This window comes from Osmia bicornis, chromosome 3 (genome assembly GCF_907164935.1).
Source record: "Osmia bicornis bicornis chromosome 3, iOsmBic2.1, whole genome shotgun sequence".
Taxonomy (NCBI): domain Eukaryota; kingdom Metazoa; phylum Arthropoda; class Insecta; order Hymenoptera; family Megachilidae; genus Osmia; species Osmia bicornis.
This window is the reverse complement of record NC_060218.1, coordinates 7,653,291-7,679,437: the sequence shown is the minus strand read 5'-3', so window position 1 is coordinate 7,679,437 and position 26,147 is coordinate 7,653,291. Positions and strand designations below refer to the sequence as shown.

General features: G+C 38.3%; 1 protein-coding gene across 4 annotated transcripts in view; it reads left to right on the top strand.

Moving 5' to 3' along the window:
- LOC114877797 (mannosyl-oligosaccharide 1,2-alpha-mannosidase IA) overlaps positions 1-26,147 on the top strand; it is a 369,440-nt gene that overhangs the window by 282,729 nt on the left and 60,564 nt on the right. For 2 of the 4 annotated variants that reach the window (XM_029190837.2, XM_029190839.2), the window contains exons 2-3: positions 18,033-18,197; positions 18,891-19,330. The exons of 1 other annotated variant lie outside the window; for it this stretch is intronic. In XM_029190837.2, coding sequence (XP_029046670.1) covers positions 18,977-19,330 — 354 coding nt within the window. In that variant the 5' untranslated portion in view covers positions 18,033-18,197; positions 18,891-18,976. The remainder of the gene's footprint in view (positions 1-18,032; positions 18,198-18,890; positions 19,331-26,147) is intronic. One more of the 4 variants, XM_029190838.2, reaches the window with a different exon arrangement.

The window sequence follows — 26,147 nt, the reverse complement described above, 5'->3', positions numbered from 1 at the left end:
ACCAAAGATCCAAGACAACCGGTCGTTCACCTTTCGTATCTTCTTCCCGATCTCTTCAGGCTCCTCGGGGCGCTTTAATCCGGCCCTGGCCCGAAATCTCGCTCTTATTACAGCATACGAAAAGCCGGATTATCACTGTCTTTATCCCGGGATCGGTACAACGAAATTATATCGTGCCTTATCGATCTCCGTTGATATGTCAACCCATCGATCCTGGTAATCGTGGATCCATGATTACAGGAGACGAAGAAGACTTGAGTTTACATATTAGTGATATAAACTTCCGTCTATAAGTCGCCGGACTTGGACTAATTAAAATTAGAAAAAATCGTAACTAGTCAAATCGTGATTTTCGCTAATTTCTATGCCTTTAACTTTTAGATGCGATCTTGATAAAATAGATATAGCTTACTTATATCGATAAAATATATGTTTTAAATTTTCATTACAGGCCCAATGGGAAGAATTATAAAAGTCTTTCAGTATTTTTTTCGCGATTGCAACAAATTGTAATTTTCTTCAACCAACTAAATTAATTTTTATAGTTTCTCAAAAAATTCATCTGGTCCAATTTTGAAAAGGTATTCCATTTTAGTAGGACAATAATTTTCTCCTTAATCCTCTGATAATAAAATTCGGTCGTTTTAAGATGAAATGAAACGAACAAGGGTATAGGTGAAAAATATAGAACGACATAGTTTCACACTATCTTTTAAAGTTTCCCGAAACTTTCCACTTATGACTCTATCAAAGTTATAAAATACCTCGTATAACACTTAGATTTCAATATTCAAACGGTTCACGGTATGCTTGCCGCGTACTGGTAACATCGACCACGATATCCACGCTTGGCTAGCCCCATAATCTCCCTCCATTCTCGTTTTCCCGAACTTTCATCCCCTGCGCGGCCTGCTATCCAAGCAAACGAGAGCCCTTTTGCTCGCCCTATTATCGGGATTTCTCCGTAGTCATGGTCGACCGTGAACGAGGAAAGTTTGAAGCTAGGGACACGACCCCTCGACCTTCGGAGCTATTCGAAGCGGTAGCCGGTGGATCAATCGGGACGCGGAACGATCGATCATCGACGACTTGTGGGTCGTGGCACTGTTAGGGAGATCCGGTGCATATAAGTGTCAAATTTCGATGATCGATGACCGGTAATAATTTGTTAGCGAACACAGAATCTCGCTGGTTGAGATCCGTCGGACGATGGACGCGCGTGGGTCAACTAGCGTGAATCGGATCCATGGTTCGCGCGTGTTTTTTCTTTCGTGGGATCGCGTCGAACAGGCTTCCACCATGGATTCGACAAACCTGCGGGTGGCTCGAAGTGAACGTCTCGCTCGAAGGTATCCAAAAGGAATGCAAAGTGACCGTGGATATTTTTCACGGTGAAAATGAAAAAGGAAAGTCATCGTCGCGCGTTCGACGTTCCACGCGATACGCTCAGGAATTCCGCCTCGAGTTTATTCGAAGGATAAAAGTGTCCGCGTGACGGACGGATTTTTACGTTCTCCCGCCCTTACAGGGCGTTGCTGGGGAAACAATGAAACGTCTGTCAAGCTAACGAGCATGCTTGCTATTTCGAGGCGAACGCAATGTTGCGATCCGTAACGCGGTAACGAGACGCGGCTGCTGTCGCGCGTTGTGTCACGCGAACTAAATTAATTTTGCGATAAGCGACACCGCGTCGCTACTTGCCGTGAATCTAACGGCTGGATGCGGCGCAACACGCCACCGCTGTTTTCGTTTAATCGCGCTCGTGCGATTTCTAATTGCGCCTCGTTGCGCGTAATTACAGGAAACCCGTTCGATTCGCGTCGAACGGCATGACGAGTCGAGTCCCATTGAACGAGGTGAATACGAAAACAATCGTTGCCGTTTGAAAACCCGATCCAAGGAAAATTTATTCGAGGAACTATGCATTTTAGTCATAGATAAATTTCAGAAAAGCCAGTCCCTGTTGTGCGTCGAATTCAAAGGAGACTGATCGCAACAGCGATGACGAGAGATGCACGCGTCACTGTGAAACATTTATTAGTAAATGCCTGGCGAGGCGGTGTACCAGAATGGTCCGGCATTCCCGTGCACCACGAAGAAGGGTCTTGATTAATGGCATCGTTTTGTCCGGCCACTTATTACGCACGGCTCACGTGGCTACCCGTGACGTGTCGTCGTTCGCTGGAATCACGCGTGTTAACGAACGTTTGCGCGTGCTGGGCTGATTAACCCTTTTGCCCTGCGACACAGAGTCTCGTTTGTGTCACGGTTTACGCTGTTTTATTGAATGAACGAATTTTTATTCCTCGCCGATCTCGAGTTATGAAAGAAGTCGTTGAAAAGATGAGTCAGACCATGAACAGAGAAGAGGATATGATTATTGCAGAATCACTCGGGTGTGGAAGTTGAATTTTAATTATTCAGTTTTTTAAAAGATTACAGCATCGGAAAAGTTCTATAATACTTTGACTCCTGTTGCCACATATAAGCACAAGCAGGAACACGTTGACCCAAATTAGCTCTAGTTATCCGAAATAGGTCAGCTCTAGTCGAAAATTTTGTTATACCAAAGTTTTGCAAACCCTCTATTGCATGAATTTTTATGACGATTATTTAGTTTGCTTAGAAATGAGTGTGGTTATGAAATAAATAATAAAATTTTATTAGAAAATTGCGCAATGTTCCCACTTGGAACCAACTCAGAGTCTTCAGTATTGTTTACTTAATTTACTATAAAATATTTGAAATTTAAGTTCCCAATTGGGAACGGAATGGAATAGAGGAATTGGAATTGGAATGGAATGGAATTGGAAATGATTGAATTTAATTAATTATCCAGAGTATCCCATACGTCATCCGTAACTTGTTAATCCGAGTCTTATCATTGATTCCACTCCAGCTCGGGTAACACCTTCTCGCGTGCAACAGTTTGGCCCACCCCGTTCCCGTTTAATCCCTTTCGAGTGCACACCGGTCAATTCCCGAACCGGTTCTTTTAGACAATTATTATCGGCCAATTAGCATCCGCTCAACCGTGTTGACTCATCTTCGTTCGACTTGACAGTCTTACATAACGCGTGTAAATACACGTGGCATTCATTAGTCACGCGAACTTGTACCATCCCCATTATTTCATTCAAAATCTTCCATTGATTAAATAACAATTGCATAAGAAAAATATATCAGCTATGGTTCTGTAAAATATCTGCTTATCTAGGATTTTCATTTGAACTTTATAATTTGAAATTTATTTGCAATTAAAAGAATTCAATTAAAATTGATAAAATATTTTATTATTATAGAACAATTTTTTATCCGACCTTCGCATTTTTTTAGGAACGCTGGAGGAATGTTTCCGTTGATTCTCAATCTACATTCTATTCCATCAGCTCTTTTTATAGAACCGACTGTCTGTCCGGACAGAGCGTTTTAAAACATTCAACTTTACCGAATGATTTATGCGAGCAATTTACGAAACACGCCAGGAACACGCGGTGTCTCTCATCTAATTTGAATGCTGTACGGTCAAATGTCAAAGATTCCTGGGGATAAAATATATCAAAATGATAGACGTACACAAAACTAGTCTATGAATCTCTTCTTAGTATAAAATCATGTTTCTTCACGATCAGATAGAAGGGAAAGCAGTGTCGGTAGAATATTAATGACGAATAGTAAAAAGAATTACCGTTAAATATTCGATCCTGCCCATTAATTTTAATACGTTCCTTTCACGAAATAAATGAGATATTTATGATGGTGCGCTACTGACAAATGAAAAATTCATTAGAAAAAGAAAAAAATTGATTTAAACAGAAATATGGTCGTAATGAGTTTAGAAGGACATTTTTGACCGGTTCGAAGAGCAAATCTGGTGAAATAATTCAGTTGATGAATTCATGGGAACGTAGGCGGTTCGTGTGGGCACGCGGGTCGGTTTCTGAAGCGGAATCTGTTCATATCATTTCTGACCCACTTTCCATTATGAAGCTATGATCGAATTGTCTCTCTCTCTCTCTCGTTGCATACTTGTCACCTCGTCCTTTTTAGCTTTTAATCGAGCGTAGAACAGAATTGCGGAATTTCCACACGATTTACAACGATGCGACGCGTGCAACCGGCTTTTTCGATAAATTCGCGGCTCGACCCGACTGCCGTATCAACGCGATAAACCTTTGACTCGATGGTTTTCATGGCAATTAATATGGTTCGGTTAGCTGATTCTCGAATAATTTTCTGGTGTTAAATGCGATTACTATGCATTACAGTGTGAATCGATGTTGTCACTTATGGTAAATGTTAGGCTGTATTAATTAACACGAGAGTAGAATATTTCATAATAATTTGCAATTGATTTTCTTGCTTGATAAAATTTTTAAATAATTTTTTAATCTCTGACGATTGGAGTTTGCCCAAAGATTTTATTATTTTTAATGATTTATGTCCTTCGTGTCACCAATACTATTATTACCACTGCTATTATTGTATTATTATTATTGTGGTTGACATCATCGACGTTGTTTATTTTAGTATTATTTTTATTACCCTTCTGAGTTTCTGATGTACGCGTTTGGAGATTGAAAAGTGAGAATATATCAATGAATTTTTTATTCCATTCAATTCATTATACTCGTCAGTGTTTTAATTAATTGAGGGTTTACAAAATTTATAAAGTGTGCGATGGTAATTAATACTTCCTCGATAAATCAACCTTTTCTTCCTAATTTGACCCGAGAGAAGATTTGAAATTTATAAGCCCGAAAGTCGTTTTAAATGATGCTACTTTCGATAATAAATCGTTATATGTCACGGTTTCGTGGCTTTAATCAACTTCGATCTTGAACAGGAAGCAATGTATTAAAGGTATTTATAAATACAGCCTCGAGCATGTATTTTAAAGACCGAATCCAAGACCTCCCGATAGACATACGAGGTCTAAATGAAATATTAACTTTGATTGTATAAGAAGAAGCATTTTAAGATAACGGAAATGAAAGTTATGTCGAAATCCAAAGGAGAGTCCAATAAAAAGGCATTAAACATTCGATTAGCCAGTCTGAGACGAATTTCAAAGATAAAACTTATGAAATTCAATGTCTGTAATTGATATACGGTGTCGTAAAAGTTTGGAAGTAAAAATTGTCGTTTGTAACTTTTAATGGATTTAAAAGTACATCCTTGACACTAATTGACGTTACGATTTTAATTAAATTCAATTGCAAAGGAATAAACGAATTTTAAATACCATTAGTACTTCAACAGTTACAAGATAAAACCAGTGAAATTAAAAAATAAAGTGATGGTATTTTTGATCATTTTGATTATAATTCAGTCAACACCTGCGAAGGGGTTTTAGGAATTGTTGAGAACCCCTGACACGCGGTGGCCCACGGAAAGATCCAAATATAATTGGCACGCCGCTCATCCGTGACGTTGCAGCTGGCTCAAAATCGCGAATGCTGTAATAACATATTTAAAAGCCGAGAACAGTTCCGGTGGGGTCGTCGACCGATCGTCCGCTTCTTCCTGCAAGCTTTTATTCTCCTTTTGTTCGACCGGCCGAGATAAAGAACTTCGATTAGCGATTATGAGCGGACAGGGGTCGACATGGTCATAGAACACGATCGATGCAAAACGAATGCTCGTTTAGCTCGTGGCTTGATCGTCGAGCCATTTTTCATCATCGAGGAACTATAATGCTCTTCTTGCGAATGAGATTATTAAACCGAGGAAGCTAGAAGATTAAAACATATTGCATAATAAAAATAAATCAGAGCGAAGTTTGAAATAAACTGGTGCTATTCATACTAGTGAAATAGGTCAATATATAGTCAGACCAATAGGAATGGATTAATAAATGAATTGGTAATTTTCAATAATTAAAATAATCAAATAATATTTCTCAAAAATGGAGCTCTTGTTCAATTTAAATCGACTGATTTCTACTTTGGTTTACCTCGTACACGAAACAAAGGCGTTTAATTGTAACACGCAAATGCGTTAGAGGCAAATTACTTGGATAGCAATTAGCTTAACTGAACGTATCGGTCGAACGCGATACACGGACTTTAAATAACTTATTCGCTATACATTGTACAATATTGCTATTCTAAAACTAGATGGTGGGTATCATTTAATCAATCTAATCACATTTAATGGTGATTTCTTGTTACGATAATTCATTTGGTACTTTAATTTAATTAAATCTTGTCGCTAATTGCACGATACCATATTATTATTGCGTCACGTAGTGATAAATTTATTCTTTCGATAAAAATATACAATTTAAAAAATAATTGAAATCTTAAAAAAGTTTACATTGTAATTGAACGTCGATGTAATAACGTACTGGTTGAAAAGTATGACACGGAGAAATGCGTTATTGATAAACATCGGTTAAAGCGTTGAAAGTTGAACATTTTTCAGAGCCGCATATGGAGCCTAAAAGGTTTTCAATTTCAGAAACTAGCGCAAACTAGTTAACCGTGTTACGAACGACGGATTTATCGTTTCCCATCGTTCTCAGTAAAAATAGCACGCAACTTTAACTGTTACGATCAATTGGAGTTGCAGTATTATCTCGTTAAAACGAAAAATAGAGAAGATCAATTGGAGAAAAATATGTATCATTTTAACACCTTCTATTTTTGATAAAATATAATATTCCTAAAATGGTAAAAAATTAAAATTAAAATTCGTGATTTGAAATCAGATAAAATTTGTAATTCGATTACTTTTTGTATTAAGTTTGAAATGAAATGAAAAGACATTGTTTTCCCGCCGGTACGCGTGAAAATGGTCCTCGAAAATAGATTCGAAGCGACATTAGAGTAAAATGTCAGGAGTTGTTCGTCGGTGTGCTTAGCCGAATCGGTTATTTTCGAGCAGCTGTCGAATAATGTCATCCGTGAAACAGGGCTGCTCCTTCATGGACGTAGAAGAATCGCGAAATGTCAGAATCTCGTGCGAAAATAGTTACCGGCACATGTTGCTGGGAATTTATTCTTACCGAATGTCTCACGATGCACGAACTTTAACCCGGTTATTGTCACACGCTCTACCTTTTGCAATATTCGATAAACATATGTAGGAGGTGGTTTAAATAATGTGTACACGTTGTATTGAATATGAATTATAGATATACACTTTATTTTAAAGGATTATCTTCTAAGTCTTAGAATCTAAGACACTTGAATTCTAACTGCTCTTTTCAAGCACGCCGAAGGGTAGGTGATCGTGTGGGGGTGGGTCGAATCAAACATGCCAGCTCTCGTCCTGTAACTTTGCGAGGGTCTGAAATATCTCTAAGATCCCAAAAAGGGTAATTGGGGGGTCGTAAATTAACAGTTTACATATATAATAATATTTTAATAAAACTATTATAGAGTTAATTAACATTACACGTTTGATACTTTTAATAAATCTAGGAGACCTAGTCTTTATGTTAGACAAAAATTGATGGGGGTCTGGACTATCTCTGAGATTCCAAAGAGGCTAATTAGGGGGTCGTAAATTAATATTCTACACATATAATAATATTTTTATAAAACTATTAGGGAGTTAATTAACATTACACGTTTGATACTCTTAATAAATCTAGAAGACTTAGTTCTTTTCGCACAAAAATTCTAATTACTTTAACGATAGTTAATAGAAACGTAAATTAAAAGCATCTCAACTCACAATCTCGCACGCAAAACATTCCACTAATTTTATCTCCGTGTTCATTGGAAGAGATGCAACGCATGTTGACTACGTCCGGAGAAGTTACACCGGTGAGAGCGTTTCTTATCTGCATGGAGTTGCATCGTTCGCAACATTCGAGCTGACGTGATTAAGTATGTGCGTGCGTGGTTGCGCGTGTAGGCGTGAGCATGCTTGAAAAGACACGTTTACGCGCGTGCTAACCGAAGAAAGATCGTGGTCCTTGTATCACGGTAGAAAGGGCGCTCCTTGGGATCGCAATAAATCGCTCCTCCCGTTTTCGAATATATTTTGGGTACTGCTAGAGGGAAGGATGTTATTCGGAATTTCCTGAATGCGATCGATAGCATCGGGGTAAATAAATGATGGAGTTATTGATAAGGGTTTTGTGGGAGTACTATAAATTGGGATCAGGTCAGGCTATTCTGAAGAGAAATTTTCGGACGATTTATTGAAGTTGAATTATGGATTTTATGTACACTATTATTCAGTTTGAAAGATACGAAATATTCTAACGAAACTTTTAGAATTATTATAAAAAGCGTAGTTAATTTTTCAATTTGTCTTACAATATCAGTATAATATTAGAGGAATTTATGATTTCAAAATTTTTGAATTTATGATTTTGCAAAATAATGATTTTTATTGTTATAATAAGTAAAGTAATAGTGGCAGGCATCGATACGTGTCAAGTGATAAACTTAAGTGGCTCGTCTCGCTTAATAAGCTTTGAATATGTATCTGAAAGAGGAAAGTATTTTAGGGAAAATTTGTTAGTCAAATTTCATCGAACTTCTGCTTTGAAGGTATTGCTTGAATAAACGAATCGAGAGGACAGGTATTACCATGTCGTTTTCCCTTTTACACATTTCATATTTGTTTCCAGTTCACGGTTTCTTTGTAAAATATGATTATGTAAATGATGTTTTATATCCCTTGAAAGAAAAATTCTTTCCTCTCTGTATATTGTAATGTATTCAGATGGTATAAAGTTTAAATTGAAGTTTTTGTTTCTTTATAAATTGATGCATCGACCGTCATCTGTTATCATTTGAAACATTTTTCAGCTATTTTCCTTGTTCTTCAGGAACGAAACTTTCCATTGAAATATAGAAATGTAGAACTTTTTCCATAATTCAAATACCATTTCGTTGAATTTTTTAAATTAGAATATCATCCATTTTCAATAGAAATTTTAACAATGAAACACTTACGTGACTATGTTCTACCATGTGTAAAATAATATATTCCTACAATTGTCACTGATACATCGATGAAATGTCGATTTATCGAGCCGGAAGAATCTGACAGGAATGGTTCGATGAAAGGCAAAGTTCCAAGGGAGAATTGGTTACAACAATCGGTCTGGGAGCTGTTGATTCGATTAAATAGAATTAAACGTAGTATCTGCTTTCACAGTTGGCTATGAATAGGCTCCCTTGAGCCTGAGTTTTCCGAAAACTCGAGCTCTTCTGGCTTGGCGATCGTCCAGCTGCTATTTTGGCTCGGTTTCCCTGTTTAGTGATTCCTGGGAACAGGGAACAGGTGTTCATTGACCGATAAATTGGTATTGTCTAACGAATCCTTAACGAGGAGGCTTTACCAAAAAAATCGTTCTTTTTATTAAAAGAAATTCCATATTATTTAAAATATGTGTTATTTATTTTGAAAAAAATTTGTCTGCATGAGAAAGGCACGTGATCGCGTTCGGAACAAATTGACAGGAACGAATAAATCGACGAGGAACGAAATAATGAATCCGGTCAGAAACAGACCTTTTCTGTCTTTCACCGTGTGTGACAGATTAATTTCGTCGGACGAGAAGGAATTGAAAGCAACCGTTTTCCACATTCCGGTGCAACTTTGATCGAGGATTTTGCCACATGCGGTTTCTGACCAACAGGTTGGTCAATCACCTCGAGTCATGTAACCGCGGCAAATTAGAGCACGATCCGTGCCAAATTTCAATCTTTCCTATCTTTAATCAAACTCTTACAGATAGCGTGTTCGTTATTTTAGAACAGAAATGGTACAATAAATAGGAGAATGCAATGAAATGAAATATACCAAAGTTACAGCAATTGAATTATGAAGATTGTTAAATTATTACTAAAATTAACGAAGAAAGTATATCGCGTGGAAGCAAAAATGTACTGAGAAACCCTACTGTAAGCAAAGAGAATAGAAGTCAATTTTATCAAAAGTCAAGAATCTCTGCACTGCAAGGCAGTGCAATAAACGAATCCCAATTTTCTTGTTAGGTATCCGAGTCAGTTCTTTCTAGAAATTCATATTTCCGGGCCATCCTAATAAATTATAACAACTTTTATTTAGTCATCCATTTTCAACACAGGTGCTTTGTGAAAATTTTCATTCTTTATTTATTTTCAATTTGAAACAAAATTGTAGGGAATAGTTGATACATTTTTTAGTTCTTCATTTCTTCAATTTTATCCAAATTATTCGTGGTCCCCAGTGACCCCGTTGGTACACAAACAAGGGAAACCATGTTTCTGGAGAAGCCGGCTGACCAAACACGATCCTATACCACTAGTCAGCCGCGTGACCGCTCGTGTATCGATTCGTTTCACTGCGTCCGACAATCCGTCGGTTTATACTACTGGCGTCTATCGCTCCGCCAGTTCGTGACTTAATCGTGGAACGTAAGTTAACGGTCCCGAGTGTCGGTGACGTTGGTCGTCGACGTCGTTGGTTTGTGGCGTCGAGGTTTCGAAGGTGGTGTGAAAGAGCCAGGCCAACATCCGAGATACTTGGCCCAAGAAGCATGATAAACACGCGGTATCCTGGGATTAACACGTTACCCGCATTGTCTTGGAGGGACTCCGGTCCTCGGTGGTGGACGGGTGTGCGCGCTGGCATCCGACGGAAACCGCACGTAAAACTGGGACGAAGACAGTGGGAAAGTGGTGCCGGAATACGTGATGAAAACCACGTGTACGTCTAGCTGGAAACACGGATTAGGTGGACGTTGAAATTCCAAGTTTTATGAGTCCGAAAGGATTAAGCCTGCGGACGCTTAATACCCTCCTCGGATCTGCTGATTATTGGGATTATTGAGTCGTTTCATTTTTGAAATTGGTTCAAACTTTGCAATTGAAAAACAGGTCCTTCTCGCTTGATTGAACAGCGTTTAATTTGCGGGTGAAATAAAACAGCTTCGCTAATTTTATTTTATACTATGGACTGTTATTTTTTCCTGTCTGTACAAATTGGCGAACTTTAATTTGCCTTCATTTTTATCATCGAATACCTGAAAATGAATTACCATCAATACAGTGAAGTTATGAGAATATTGAAAGTCGAATGGACGAGTTATAGATCATGTACAAATTCGATATACCTTTGATTGTCTGGATATTGCAATTCGAATGTTCGATACGAGTATTGTCCTCTGGTTTTCATTCGAGAGAAATTTTCGTGTGAAAGAAAAAAGTATATTTGGATAGTACAACCTTGGTATTTTCATTAAAAAAAAATTGTACTCGTTTATTTTGAAGTTTCAATGATTAAAGAATGTAACAAAAGGAAGTTTCATATTTCTCTGTATCAGTTATTTAATCAATCGTTCGATGTTTCAATGAAACGTAATCGCTTTAACGTTACTCATTCACGATGCTGTAAAGGGAACAAAGCTGACGACGAAGCTCTCAACAGATTCGAAAATTTCATTTCGACGGACGCCAAACTTCCCTCGACAAATTGTGTAATGACTTGTTAAACCAGTTGGACGTGGCTTTCGCATGCCTCATTCGTAACCGACTGTACGCCGAGAAAGCATGAAGTTTGGCTAGAACTTGGTGTATCTTCACCGCCGGCACAACGAGCCGCAATACGCTTGACAGCTAAACTACCAGTTTGTTTCCGGTTGTGCTCGTCGGCCAGCCACGTAAACTTCTTCGTCGAACTCCGGCTGCTTTTCGTCGCCTTAGAAGGGATTAGTTTATACTGACCAGGGAAGAAATTCTATTACTTACATCAAAATAATCGTCTTCGGTCAGAAACAATGAATAAAAAATAGAAATTAGTGGTAGAAATTTAAAATCTACATCGCAAGTATAATACAGCACAAAGTTGGACATTATTTCAAATAAACTATTGATACCTAGATGTTTTGAATAAAATGAAAATATTAAAAAATCACAAATAACGTTTTCTTTGAACGAAAATTTGTTTATAGAAATAAAGGTTTATTTCAAATAAAAATAATAAGAATAAATTATTTCTTTCTGGAATAACAGCTTATTCGAATAATTAAAAATTTAATTAATTATTTGATTAATATCAAATAAATCTTTATTATAAATTTCAAATAAAGTGTGATTTCTTCTGCTATTATCAAATAACTAATTAAATTTTTAATTATATATTATTTTAATTATTCGAATAAGCCGTTATTCCAGATAAAAATTTATTCGAATAAATAATTCATTTCTTATTCTCGAACATCTTCGTTTTAGTCAAAATTAATGCCAAAAGATTATTAGAAATAATGCTCAACTCTGATACAGCCTATAAATAAGAAATTTTATCGTCCGAACCACTAATTTCTTTAAACTTGTCTTACATTCATGCAGGTGTCTGGCATAACACCCACGCGTCCATTAGACCCACCCTGTTCTGCCATTACCATTAGCCACACGCAGTAATTCACGTTAAAGGAAGAAAAGAAACCATTTCCCGTTTCGCCTGATGCGTAACGGTTCGATCGATTCGCGATCGAGGGGTTGCAAGTTGCTTCGACGGCGATCTCTATCGAGGCTCGTATATCTCGAAGGTGGAATCGTCGATAATCGAGATTCAAAGAGCGTTATAGTTGCCTTTAATGCCGGGTATTTAGATCGAGGCACGGTGTGTCCCGAGTTGCATTCGATCTCTCTGTGCCGGTGTACACCTATTACACGAACAGGAACGTTCACCTGGAACGATAACCGTCGAGATGCCCGGGGCTTCACCTTGACGTGTTCATGCTTCGGTCTTCTCGTAAACTTCTGATCCGCTTTCACCCTCCTCTGCTCCCCCACCCCCCTTTTTCTTCGTTACGAGTCCTGTCTTGCCCTTTGAAGCCCGAGCGACGAAAATCGATGTATCCACCCGCATTGGGACCAACCCTTTCTCATAGCTTTCTTCTTACATCCGGAATTTTTACAAAAATCTATCGTCTATATTATTAAAAATTTGTCATTTCGAAAATAATTTTCGTTCGAAAATTTAAATACTTAACAGTAGATCAGAGTTTGATACGTTTCTCAGATATTTTTCAATTCTCAAATAATTTTTATCTTTCGCCTTCTTTTTTTTTACCGCTCGCTGCTTAAACTCTTTGTTATTTTCTCCTCGATTCTTATCCCGCTCGGCCCGGTGCTTCTTTTTCGTCCTCTCGTAATTCGCCGTGGCGAAGCTGCAAGCGCCGCGACCAGCTCGATGCACCAGCAGATACGACCTTTTGCAAGATCGGCCCGCTCGTTCTTCAGGGATAATAAGATCAAAAAGCCGTCACTGATCCACCGGTGGAAAGTTCCCGGTATCCGCCAGGCACATCCTCCCCTTTCCTCTGTACAGGGTGCTTCCATGGTTCAACGTGTTACTTTGTATTTTTTCGAGAACACGACTGCGATGCATATTAAATCAAAAAATATCTTCGTTCGTCGACCTACGCGCGTTATATAATTTCCTCATTGCCAGTTTTTTAATTAAACGTAACATGATTTCGAGTTGAGACGCAAAATTAAAGTCTAAAAGTTTACGAGCAAACGTACGAATCACTGTTAATGCTATAAAACTCGAAACTGGCCATTATTAAAGCTCGTGCAAATTTGCTGAAAAGTTTGACTGTTCCGTGGTGCAACTTTGACGTGTCTGTTTGTGCAAAAAGCTGCAAGCTCATCGGGCAACATCAAAGCAGGTACCGATGAGCTTACAAAGCGGCAAAGGATGGCTAATACTGCGACCTTCCCATCCTGCTTGGGTTTGCCTCGTCATTTCGACCGCTTCTTTCGCCTGAAAAGCCCGAACGTTCGCTTTGAATTTAGTTTGAAAACTAGCTTTCAATTTTTCTAAAAGCGAGAAAATTCCCGACGAATTTCACGAATTCAAAGTCAACGAAGTCAAAGAAGCGAAGTTTGTATCGCAAAAATATTTTACCAATTAAACCAATTAACTTTAATTTGAACTAGAAGCGCATCGCGAGAAGTTTAAACAAGCGCGTGCACACCTGGAGTCGGGAAAAAAAAATGGCTCGTCTACATTGAAGCAAGTTCGGGTTCAGCAAAAATTCCGTGGAACCAGATTACAGTAATTACCTGCCAGTGAGAGCAACAGTTTCATTACGGATAAGGCCGCGTGCATCCGGTGTCTCTTCCTCTCCGTCTCTGTTTCTCGTCCGCTCTAAAAGTATATTTCCAACGAAGGAACTGTCCCCGCTGAAGCTCGGTTCGCGTGTGCATTCGCTGCCCTCCGGAGAAATCGCATTATCATGCGTCAACGTACCAACCTACGTACGTGACTATATGAACCTTCGAACGCCACTGCAACGGATGCTGCGATGGAATTTTAATGAGATCTTATACCTCTTCGCGGGGAATTTAATCGAACTCGTTGCGGACCATGATCCGCGAAACGAATCATTGTTTCGGGGACCTTCGATGGGTATCTAGGAACAATAACAGAGATTTTTGATAAAAATTGTTCGTATCACTTGGAGAAAGATTTTTAAATTTTTGAAGATAATCAAGGTGATTTAATCGCTTGAAGAAATTAAATTTATAATTTTCGAAATAGAAGTAAATAAAAAATTGCACTTCAAAAGTGCATCGGTCGTCGAAGAATTCAATGGTTTTTGAATAAATATGGATCTTTTCGTACGTGATACATTATTTTGGATGTTAATCATAAAATCCTTCCATCCTTTTCCAGGAATGCAATTGAAGAATTTTTACAATTTTTTTCAAACGAGACCGAAATAACGAAGGAAAAATTCCATTTTCCGTGAGATTTTGTTGGAATTGGTGGGTGGTCGTATACGTTCACGTACATGTCCATTCGCGACGCGAATTTGCGTGGCTTTAAAGTACTTCCACCGGTCCAATTTTCCACAAGAATGTGACACGTAGCAATCTTGGTAACCTCGGGGCCCCGGTGTGCGATTTATTGGCTACCGAGTGTACCTTCGACGATTTATCTTCTTCCCTACCCCCGTCCCCTCCGCCCTTTCTTCCTTATTCCCTTCATACGGCATTCTCGTTCTCTCTCACGATCCACTTTTTTTTTCCTTTCTTTGTTTCACCGCCACCTTTTGCTCGTTTCTTCTGCGCGTCTTCCTGCTGGTTCTTCCGTCTGCTCGTCCTCATTTTGCTCTTAATACACCCTAACCCCTTTGTCTTTCGTCGTTTCTTTCTCGCCAACTTTTTTGCCAGTTTCTGGCTTTCGTTTCTTCCTCCTCCTCGTTCCTTTCTTTTGCCTCTCATCTTATTCGCGATTCCTTTCAATTCATTCCGACTGTCTTCTGTTCTCAAAGTTTTACTTTGCTGCTATTCGAAAGCCCTGTTTACACGTGCTTCATACTTTCACGCTTGTGATCTTACGTTCTTTTTTCTTTTTCCTTTTTTCTTCCTTTATGCAGAAGATTTTCATTTGGTGTAAAAGGAAGAGGATCAATCATCGTAATAATTTTTGTAATGATTTCTAAAATTTTCTTTGCAAACGATCGAATTTGAACTATCGTTTAGAATTTTCTCTAAAAACAATGAAACGCTCAACTATCCCCGACAGGAACTACTAATTACCGTGAATTACGCTCGCAACTCGCTCCCCCCTTCGCCTTGCTGATGAAATATCAAAGGTTGGATGTAATTTACGTTTGCCCCGTTCTTACCTGTGCCCTCGTTTGGTCGACGTTTCGACCGCCATTGGGGAAACGACGGGAACAAGGATTCCCAGGTGCACCGTCGGCCGCTCTAATTAAGGTATCACCGCGATTAAGGGCTTCTAATTGTAGATCTCGATAAAACTGCCTCGCTTTGAAAGAACTCGAAAAGTCGACGGGGGTGTAAGTTGGTTCGTTAATGGATCGGCTAACCGTTTCCGATCTTTCCAACATCACTTCTATTTTCATCATTTATTCTACATACGAGAAATATGATTCTATAATATAATTTATTTCAGAAATTTCCTATTGATTTAAATACTTTTTTTTTGTGTTCTTATTTTATGTGAAATGTTTGAGGATTTCGAAACGTCACAAAGTTTACCATTATCAATGATTAATGGTTTAGAAATATTATTAATTTTCTATTTTGAATTTTCAATAGTATTTAAAATTTAAATCATCTATCCCAGGTTCACTTTAAAACACCTGTATCAGTGAATTTTTGGGCTCTTTTCTCGAATCACTTCAGTTGCCCGTTGATTTGAAAAGGAACTCTTCTCGTCTCGCGTCGATAGTGACGCGAATTCCGAAAAATTCTCCGAGCGGAGAGAATTACAGGCGGAGCATTGCTCGCAGCCACCTCCCGGAGGATTCGAAAGAGCGGCGAGGCGCATCGTCGGTTGTAAAAATAAGAAAAAATAATAAAAAAAAAAAGGAAGAAGAAAAAGGAAAGAAAATCGGCGGTCTGCAGGTGTAACGCCCGCAGCGACCGGGTGATAAAATGCACGCGGACTTTCGATGCGAAGAGGGCCGGAGAAACCTTTCGCGATGCCTGGGGCTCGATAAAAAATGCAGTGATCACGTTTCGGCAGAGACTTTGGAATCTTCAATCTGCCCTCGCCTTCTTTGATTCACGCTTCTCACCCTCGTGTTTCGCCTCCCTCGATCAAGGGGATATCGCGGTGCAACGTCGAGAAATATAAATGACGAAAAAAACGGATGATGTTCCTTGGCGCGTCGAGAGAAAATTAGGGTAGCGGTGAAAAATTGTCCCTACTGCGATGGTTAACGGTATCCCGGCTTTCTCAAGTCGCTTTATGATAATTTGATTGAGACAAGTTGTAGGTGGAATGGGGATAATTGTCGGTTGACGATGAGTTATGAGGGAAGTTGATACTTTTCACGTAGCTCTGCGGATTAATAGCGTGAGATTTTGTTAATTTTCATTCGTGATAGAATATCATGTCTGAAGAGCGCGAAATGCTTTCAATTTTTCATTTTATTTTCTGTTATACAGAAGCTTTAAATAACCCGAGTACTTAATTGAAAAATAATAAGAATATTTTCTGAATACCTTTAGCAACGTTTAAATTTTTGTTTGAACCGTTTGCAAGAATCTGTATTTATTTTTGTGGAAAATTTCGAGCCAGGCTAGTTTAAAGCAGGAAGCGAACGACGGCCGGCTATGAGATGCAAATTGAAGTTCGATTAAAGTTTTATAGTCTTGCGAGTTGCTAGATATTGAAATGAAGTATCATAAATTTCGCGCCCGATGCGTTTACAATTCGATTTTAAATATTCATGAGCGACGAATTTTCATTCGCTTTGCGTGTAAATCGTTTTTAAAAACAAAGGAGAGGGCAATAACACGTGATATCGGTGTTTTATCCGTTTCAAATATCGAAGCACCACAGTCATATAATATCGAAAGGCACTACTGTTGAAAAATATTTAACGACGTTCCGTTTCCTGTCGCGGAAAAGCTCGTATTGTTCTTGATGCTGCGAAAAGAAGAAAAAATGTCGTTTTATCTGTCGATTCCCTTTTGAAACACCGCTGTAATGGCGAAATATCGTTCGAATAATACAGAAGAGTTGTGTACACGAACGAATGGAAGTTAAGTGAATACGCGAGTACCATTGTTCTCGATTAAAAGTTAAGTTGATAATCGACCTGATTTGTTAATTTGAAAACGCGATTACCCAGTCGCGGATCCAACCTATTCAGACTGCATAAAACATGGAGTGCATTTAATGCATATTCGAAAGCTCGAAAATGCATTTCATTGATAGTCGATTAAACTCTCGTGTAGTTTTACAATTACCATTGTCTCTCGATATTTTCATCCTTTTCTTTTTTTTGAAATAATTAATCACCTCCGATACAATTTTCATTTGAATTTTACTTTTGAGTTAAAAAAAGAATATATAGAAACGTGGTTATCAACCAAAAACTTATTGTTATCGTTAAATTATAATTTATACAAGCTAAAGGTAACATTGATGAAAGAATGAGAAAATGAATCGATCTTTCTCACGCGAAATCTTTTATTCGTCACGAGAACGTTTCCGGAACAGCGATCGAAACGAGTCGAACTCAAGAAAAAGAACATTTCCCGTGCGATGGTTGTTCGCTGAACGCAATCAATCGTTTTACTCCGCAGCTGTCGGCAATATCGAGGCTGTAACCGGCCAACAGGTCTCGCGTCGATGAGATCGAAGCAGCGGGATACGAGCTGAAAACGCGACGGCTCTCGTTGAAGGCTACTTAAAACAACCGTTGAGCACTGGTCGCAGTGCTCGAATTACCAACAACAGGTGGCTCACAAGTAAGTACTCGCACCCTCGATACGAATCGACATCGTTCGCCCCCATTCGAACGGTAGCCTTTGAGCTTTTTCGCTTTTCCTCTTTTCTACTCAGAATCGCAAAGTAACGTTCTTTATTTTTTATCGATTCAAAATTCAAGTTATATTTCAACATTTATTTATTTAATTCAAAAACATTTTATAAATAAGTAAAGAATAAATTTAGAATCTTTTTACAAATTGAATAAAAAATTCCTATTATAGGATAATGTGTACAGTTTTATTGACTTCTATATAATAATTGACGCTTTTTCTAAAAAAGTAGAAAATATAATATAATGCATTTCTTTTATAATGAACTATAATTCGGAATAAAAAGTATTCGAGCTATGAGAATAAATTAAAATTGTGGCTCTCTCCAGGGTTCGCTGTCTTGGGGCTCTCTCCATGATCCGTCATCCTAGAGTTAAGAAACGCATATAAAATTTGGAAAATGAAAAGAGTCTAAAGTACAGAATTAATTGATTAAAAATTGTGGCTCTATCGATGGTCCGCCGTCTTGGTCTCTCTCCATGGTCCTCGAATTAAAAAACGCATTATATTATATTTCTTTCCTTTTTTAGGAAAAAAATCAATCGTTGTATAGATGTCAACAACTGTATACGTTATTCTACATTGAATTTAATAGAAATATCTTTCAAAAATCACGAACAGTTGAAAATACACGCAGCTCCGTCAATACGAGCGCAACGTCCGTAACTCCGGGCGGCTTGTGGGAGTGCAGCAAGTGCCTGGACGAAATGCGGCTGATGCAGAGGTTAGCGATCAGCGGACTATTGTCCGTGATACTGATCGTTCTTCTGACCGGCACATTCGTCACACGTCGCGACCTCGCGAACGTCGTCGAACGTGGTTCAGCGCCCGAGGAGCGCGTCGAGCAATTGAATCCCGCCTGGATGCAAAACAACGTGATCCCAGGACAGGATGAACCGAAAACCGAGGATAAGGATCGACGCGTGGACTTTAAACACAGACAGTCCGAACCATCCGCGGTCGGACCCCCGCCGGTTCCTGTACCCGGCCCCTATGTCATTAAACCGCCTAATCCGCCTTTGGACGACGTGACTAATCAGCGTCGCGAGAAGATCAAAGAGGTAAGCTCCCGTTCTGCGCCTTCCCATCTTCTCTAATTATTGAAATGCATTTTCGAAGATGTCGTCTAAAGACGATACAACCGGATCGTTTGATCTAAATTGTTCAAATTTACCTGGCTCCGATGATTCGTGCAGATATAACGAGCAAACTGAATCGATAACACTGTTTTCCCAGAAAATTATTATAAAATTATATATAAAATTGAAGCTACATAAAAATTGTTTTATCGATTCAGCTTTGCTCCTCAAATGGTTTACTGTAAAATATTATTGTAAGTATGCATTTTGATTTAATGTCTACAATTAGTTTCTTTAACAAGGTCAATACGAAGAGGTAAGTGTTTAAGGAAATTTCTTCTTCCTTGAATTTTTGTTCGAGCGATCGGATAAAGGTAAGTAATCTCGGTGCTGGATTTTTGCTCGTAACAGGCGTAATCCTTGAACGCGTACCACCCAGTGTAGCTGAAATTATCCGTCATTTCGTGATGCTGTAATTGAAGCCTTGCAGCACCTGGAAACGTTCATTTTGGATGCTGTCAGTGATTTAACGATTACTTAATTCCGTGGCTCGGGCTTTGGTATTCTGCTGGCCTTTTCAGAAAACTAGCAATTCAATGTTCAAACAGAAAACCTTTGCCATTTTAGATGAAATTATGAGCACGCGACAACGATGAAATTTTTCTTTGAAAAATAAATAATTTTGTCAATTTTACGCGTTGAATATTAATTTCGGGTTATATCGACCTCCGATTAAAAGGGATAGGATAGATTCGTCTTAAGTATAAACACGCTCACCTTCGAAAGAAAAATAAATTGAGCGAATTCCGGAATTCCTGTGCGGCGATGAGATGGCGGAACGTCAAACTTTATCCGTTCAAAGTCGAAGTGAAACCATCCCTTCGTAATTAATTTATCAAAGAGCAATAAACTGGATATCCGCGTTAATTCTGTTCGCGTAGCAAGATCCAAGCGATAATGAATCAATCACATTAAGACCCTTCGAAACTTTGCTGGAACGATTATCTCTTTGAAAGTTGCTTTTCCCACTCTTTCCTTCTCTCTCGCGCTCTTATCCTATGGCTCTATTCCTGTAAATCTATTTCAACTGACCGATTATCGTCCTTCGCATCAATCCCTTTTCAACGATGAATTTCTCTGTGACTGCGGCTCGGCTGACAGAATTTGTTTAAATTAATAAATGGAATCGAACGTGGGTCTGAATAGTTTCATTTCATTAAAAGAATCATTTCATTAATTAATTGTGATGAATAGAATTCTCTGCAATCAAATAAGTCACCCATTTGCCAAATTGTTTAGTTACAAAAAAAAGATAAAGAAATCGATAAAATATGAAAAGTTAAGTTAAAAATGACAGTAAAATTTTGATAGATTCAAAAAGTGAAAGGTTTAAATATAAAATTTTGCAAAGAAGATAATAGATGCTTAAATTATTGTATGGAAATCGAAAAAAGGGGGGAGAAAAATTGCGGACAATGAAAATATCGAACGTGACATCGAATACCTATGTGACGAATAGACAAATATAGCATAACTTCCTTGATTTAGAATTTAATCGACTTTTGCTCGATACTTTGTATCCTGCTGGGCCAGACTTTATTGAAGAACGGTCAACCGTGCTATTATCCAGTTTATCGAACCGATTTATTGGCCCCTGGCGAATGCAGTCGTGCCTCGTATCTCTGGAACGCTTCTGAAATGGTAACTGCATAGAAAGAAAGCTTCCTCCTCGATTGAATTCGCGTACTTTTATCGAATTGTTCTACAGAATGAAAGAAAAAGTATCAAAGTCCCAAAGAATTGTACCGATACGACCGATAGTAATATTCGATTGTGCGATGAAACAGAAGAAAGAATAAGGATTATTTTAAGATAGATAATTATTAGAATCACGAATTATTACGTTTCTTTGCTAAAATATCAACGGTTCGATGATGAATCATGTCTAGTTTCCCATTTTTACGATCGTTGAATATAATTAGTTCAGTAATTGGATCTGTAGGAGCACGGTCGCGTTGCTACGAATTCACCGCGTTAAACTCGCTCATGGTTTCGAAATGTTCAGGCCGAGTTATGTAGCGGGCTTATACGTCTCTCGCCGAGCAAAGTACATATCGTTCATTCCGAACGAAGCAATTTGCTTTGCGAGTGGACTCGCGTAATTCACGAAATGGGTAAACCGCGTTCGAAATAGATCTCGATTCACCGTTCAACCTGATGACGAACAGGTATAAAAAGAAACTGAACATCTTCGTACGTTTCCTTGCTTTCGTTCTTTCGTTACAAAATTAATCAAAGTTCTATGTAAATTTCTTTTCTATGACTTTTCTGAAATAATACAGAAACTTCCATTAATATCCGGAAGAGCATTAATCAACCATGAAATATGAGCATTTAATTAAAAATTACTTACTAGTTTGTAATATCGTTGTATATATTTTGTAAGTTCAGGTCTTAATTGACCCGGGCTCAAGGGTTCGAGGGTTAATTAAAAGTGTAAGGTTTAATAACCCATCAATTTCCTTGTAATATCCGAAGCAAAAGTTGCATCCATGTTGCCGTTAGGAACGTTAACCAGTCTTCGAGCTGGATTTCTCGCCAAACGTCTCTCTAACTCCAAAATCTCGTGTAACAGGGCTCGAATGGCGTCAGAATCGATTCGGCACGACGTCGATCTGATTACACGGGCCGAGCAGCGAGTTGTTACTCAAACGATCGCTAATCCCGTCGTATTAGGGATCACGCTTTAACGTTGCCTCTAATTATCGGCACGCACGCGAATCGTGTATACTAACATCGCACGCTGGCTGAGAATATACCGACTCCAACACCATGGAAAATCCATAAGCCTCTAGTCAGCCAATGAACTAGTGTAATGAGATCTAAAGCCAAGGCTTAAAATTGTCACCGAGTGATAGTGGAAATTTTATCTAGATTTTATTGAAAATCATTCGGCTCGAAGGGTTAAATGAAAAAGAGATACGTGTATGGTTTCAAAGGAAGAAAAATCATTGAAAAAAAAAATAAAGGATCTTTTTCGATTTTGATTACCATTTCCGGTCTCCCTTGGACGATGACGTTCGAACGAATGCACCTCCCGACAAAGTCGCATTGTCCGTTGGATGAACGGGTTTGGCACAATGGAAGCGGTTCCTTTTAATGAGACGTTGGTTAAGGGAGAAACGATAGACGGCGGAAGGGACGGGCACAGAAGAAAGGGTGGGGGTGGGGTACAGGGTGTTCCGTAAATCGTGAACCCTGCCTGGCTAATGAGAAATTCAGTGAGGCGTGCTGGAAGGTTAGACGGAGAAAGGATGGACGATGGTGTGTGGGAATGGTGTTTGATGTATAAAAACAAAACTATTGAGTATTTCATGTAATGCATGGGAATTGAAATTTCAATGAACACTGAGGATACTTAATTTTACATTTCTTTTACATTAATACAACGTGAGTGTAAAAAAATTAAATATGCAATTTGTTGAATATTAAAATTAATTTGAAAATTGTCCAAAAATGTTTAGTAGAATTTTGCATCAAATGAAATAAAAATGAAATAAATACCATTTGAAAAAATGTCTTCGACCAGCATAATCGTTTAAGACCATCCAAGATAAAATGCTTCACTTCCGAAGGACCACGTCCTCCTCCTCCTCTTTTACCAACCCTTCAACTTCCCAGCCGTCCAACACACTCTCTGTATCTCTGCTCAAAGGCCGAAACACGGCCAAGGAACAGAAGATAGAAATCGTCGCGAGCATTGCGAGAACAGCTTTCATTCACAGATCAGAGAACAAGATGGCTGAAAGCAAGGGGATGAGGGTGTCGGTCGTCAGGCGAAGAATAATTCACGCTATTAGCCTGAAGCGGCACAATGCGAGCTCGACCCATGACAATAAACAAAGACATAATTATAGTATACCTCCGGAGGGTCGTTGTCGTCGGTGTAGAATTCCGGTCTCCTTGTCTTTGCCTTTTACCCTCCTCCGTCCTTCTCTCAAACAGCCCTTGTCTGTCATATGCAGTCAATCTCCAGGCAAGAAACAGGTATCCTAAGCACCGTACAATCCCTTGTATAGTTGCTGGAAGAAATATAGTATAGCCATAAAATTGATTAAGTGTGAAAAAGTGTAAAATTGAAAGATGAGGAACTAGAGTTTTATTGAGGGTCATTGGCACCTTTCCTTAAAAAATCTTCAAAAATTATTACACGTTATTGTTGAGTCTAGATTAGGTTACACGATGGAATCTCCTTTCTTGACACCCTCTTTTCCTATTTGAATCGTGTTCCTCACTGTACCATGCAGCTAAGAATTATAAAACGTGTCTTTCAATATATTTGTCGCGACTGTAACAAATTGTAATTTTTTAATTTAAAACGACAAAAGCACATATCTTAGTAAATTAATTTGTATAGCTTCTGAAAACATCTCAAGTCATTTGGTTCAATTTTGAAAAAAGTATTCTGTTTTAAAGACTGTTCAGTGACTTATGGACGACAATGTATATTAATAAATATCTGTGCACGTTTAATTATTTAGTTTACGATCAGACTACATCGCTTCCACTAACTATACCCATTTTAGGTGTCGCCTGTACATAGTGTTAGGCGTCTAAGACGCGTGGAATTTCGTGAGTCGTCCTTGTACCACGTTCCCATGGTGTTACCGCTCTCACGTCCCGTGTGGACAGGATGAATACATACGTGTTTCACGTGTTTCCTCGTTGCATAGTGGCATTCTTGAGTTGCCCGAATAGCGTAGGAATTTTAGGAAATCCTCTGCAGCGCTTCAGCACTGATAGTATTTTACAATTGATTCACGAGGTATCATGGAATAATTAGAATCATTATTTCGAAAATATGAATATCTCAAGATCGAGTCGGAGTAATTGGGCAATTAAGGTTCATTAGAGGCACGAATTATCTATGATATAGCGCTGCATCATTGAATAATTAACTTTGATCGCTGAAACAATCATGAAGCAAGAATTAATGTTTCCGTTTGATTAGCTATAATTCATTTTCTTTTTATTTCTCTTAGTCTTCTTCTCTCTGAGCTTTCGCTCTATAGTATTTTGAAGATCCTTGTTCGATTTCTGACCCATCTTCACCGCATCCATGACAATGGCAGCGACGAGCTACCAATCGCGAGGTTCTCGTGGAAAAAGGCGAGCACTCGTACCTACTTGACGTTTAATGATATCCGGTAACGAGTTGACGCTGTGATTGGGCTCGTCCTGGCGTGAAGATGAGTTCCTGCCTCGACACTCTCGACGATCCTTCGGGACGTTGAGAGGATCCTGCTCCATACACGCGTATTTCCCGTGTTTCCCAAGGGTGGACACCGACCTGAACGTAATTTTACGCTGAACGGGTAAGAAAAATTGGCAGTAGCTAGAACGGTGATCGAGTTTCTACCAGATGCAAACAACGTTCCTCTTTTGGTAGATTCTAGGATGAAAATTAAATTGCTTATTTTTTTTATGCAAAATTCGTCCAACAATTTTTCTTTTTAAATAACTGAACAATTTTCAGATATTTTTCGTTATTCGAATATCTTTCTTAGAATAAAAACTAAGAACACAAAATTGAAGCAGATGATACAATTTCCTTGAATTTCATGTCGAAAATATCCAGGCTCGATTTCAGGTCGATGTTTTCCATTTTTAGTTGCGTCGTCATCTGTCCATCTTTTGCAATATTTATCGAACGATTCTCGATATTTCAGTCAGGATCTTTCTAGAGATATTTTTAACGACGATCTCGAGCACCGTTAACGTTGCACTTACACCGATTCCAGAGCAATGAAAAAGTTTCCATCGGGGGGGGAACAAGTTTCGTTTCCATTGCTTCGGATACAAAGAAACCAGAATTGTAAGCTGTTCCGCTTGTATCCTGCAACAGAAATGAAATTCAGGGAACACCTTTATTAAAGAAGTTTGCCGCACGATAATTTCTTCGTACGTACAAGCGAATGCAACTTTTTGAAAACAGATATTGCTTACCGGTCAAATTAAATGGGAAACTTTTACCTGTAAGCAGAAAAGCATTAGTGTTTTAAAAAGCAGTCTGATTTCATGTACAAATTGAATTCTTCTTATTAAAAGAAATATCTTTATTATTTCTTTCTACCTTTCGTAATAGCAATAATCTTCTATAAACGTAGTTTTACTTTGGAAAGAAAAGATTCTCGTTCTACGTTTTTAAGCAATCAAAACTTTGAAATTTAAACTCTGAATTCTCAAATGGAATAATATCATTTGTTTTCCATTACTTATAAACCTTTGAAAGAGTTTCCTATATTCGAAGAATAATATTTGAAGGAACAGTGTAATATTTAGGAAATAAAAGTAATATCGAATACAATATTAAATTAAAACTGGGGCTCTCTCCATGGTCCATCCGAGAGTTAACACTAATGGCTACTATTATGCATTTGTAATTTTAACTTTTTACTATAATAATACTAATTGCAATTTGATAATTAGTTATTCAGTGGCGTACACTACTGACGCTCTCAAATATAATTCCAAACAGAAAATGATTAAAATTGCAAGTACTTTCCATAATAAATCGTGATTCCCAGGAAAATGAATTTTCCAAAGGTTTCATTTACTTCTGAAAGTTCAAGTTACAATTGTGGTTAGTCGATCGGATCAAATGGAATTACAATCGTGTACATAAAATATTTCCAAGTGTATGATAACGTTTGTCGAGAGGAGAAACGGTCGTTATCTAATGATCGATGAACGAAATTCGATGCGAACGATCGTTTCGGTGAAAAGTTTTCGTATTGCC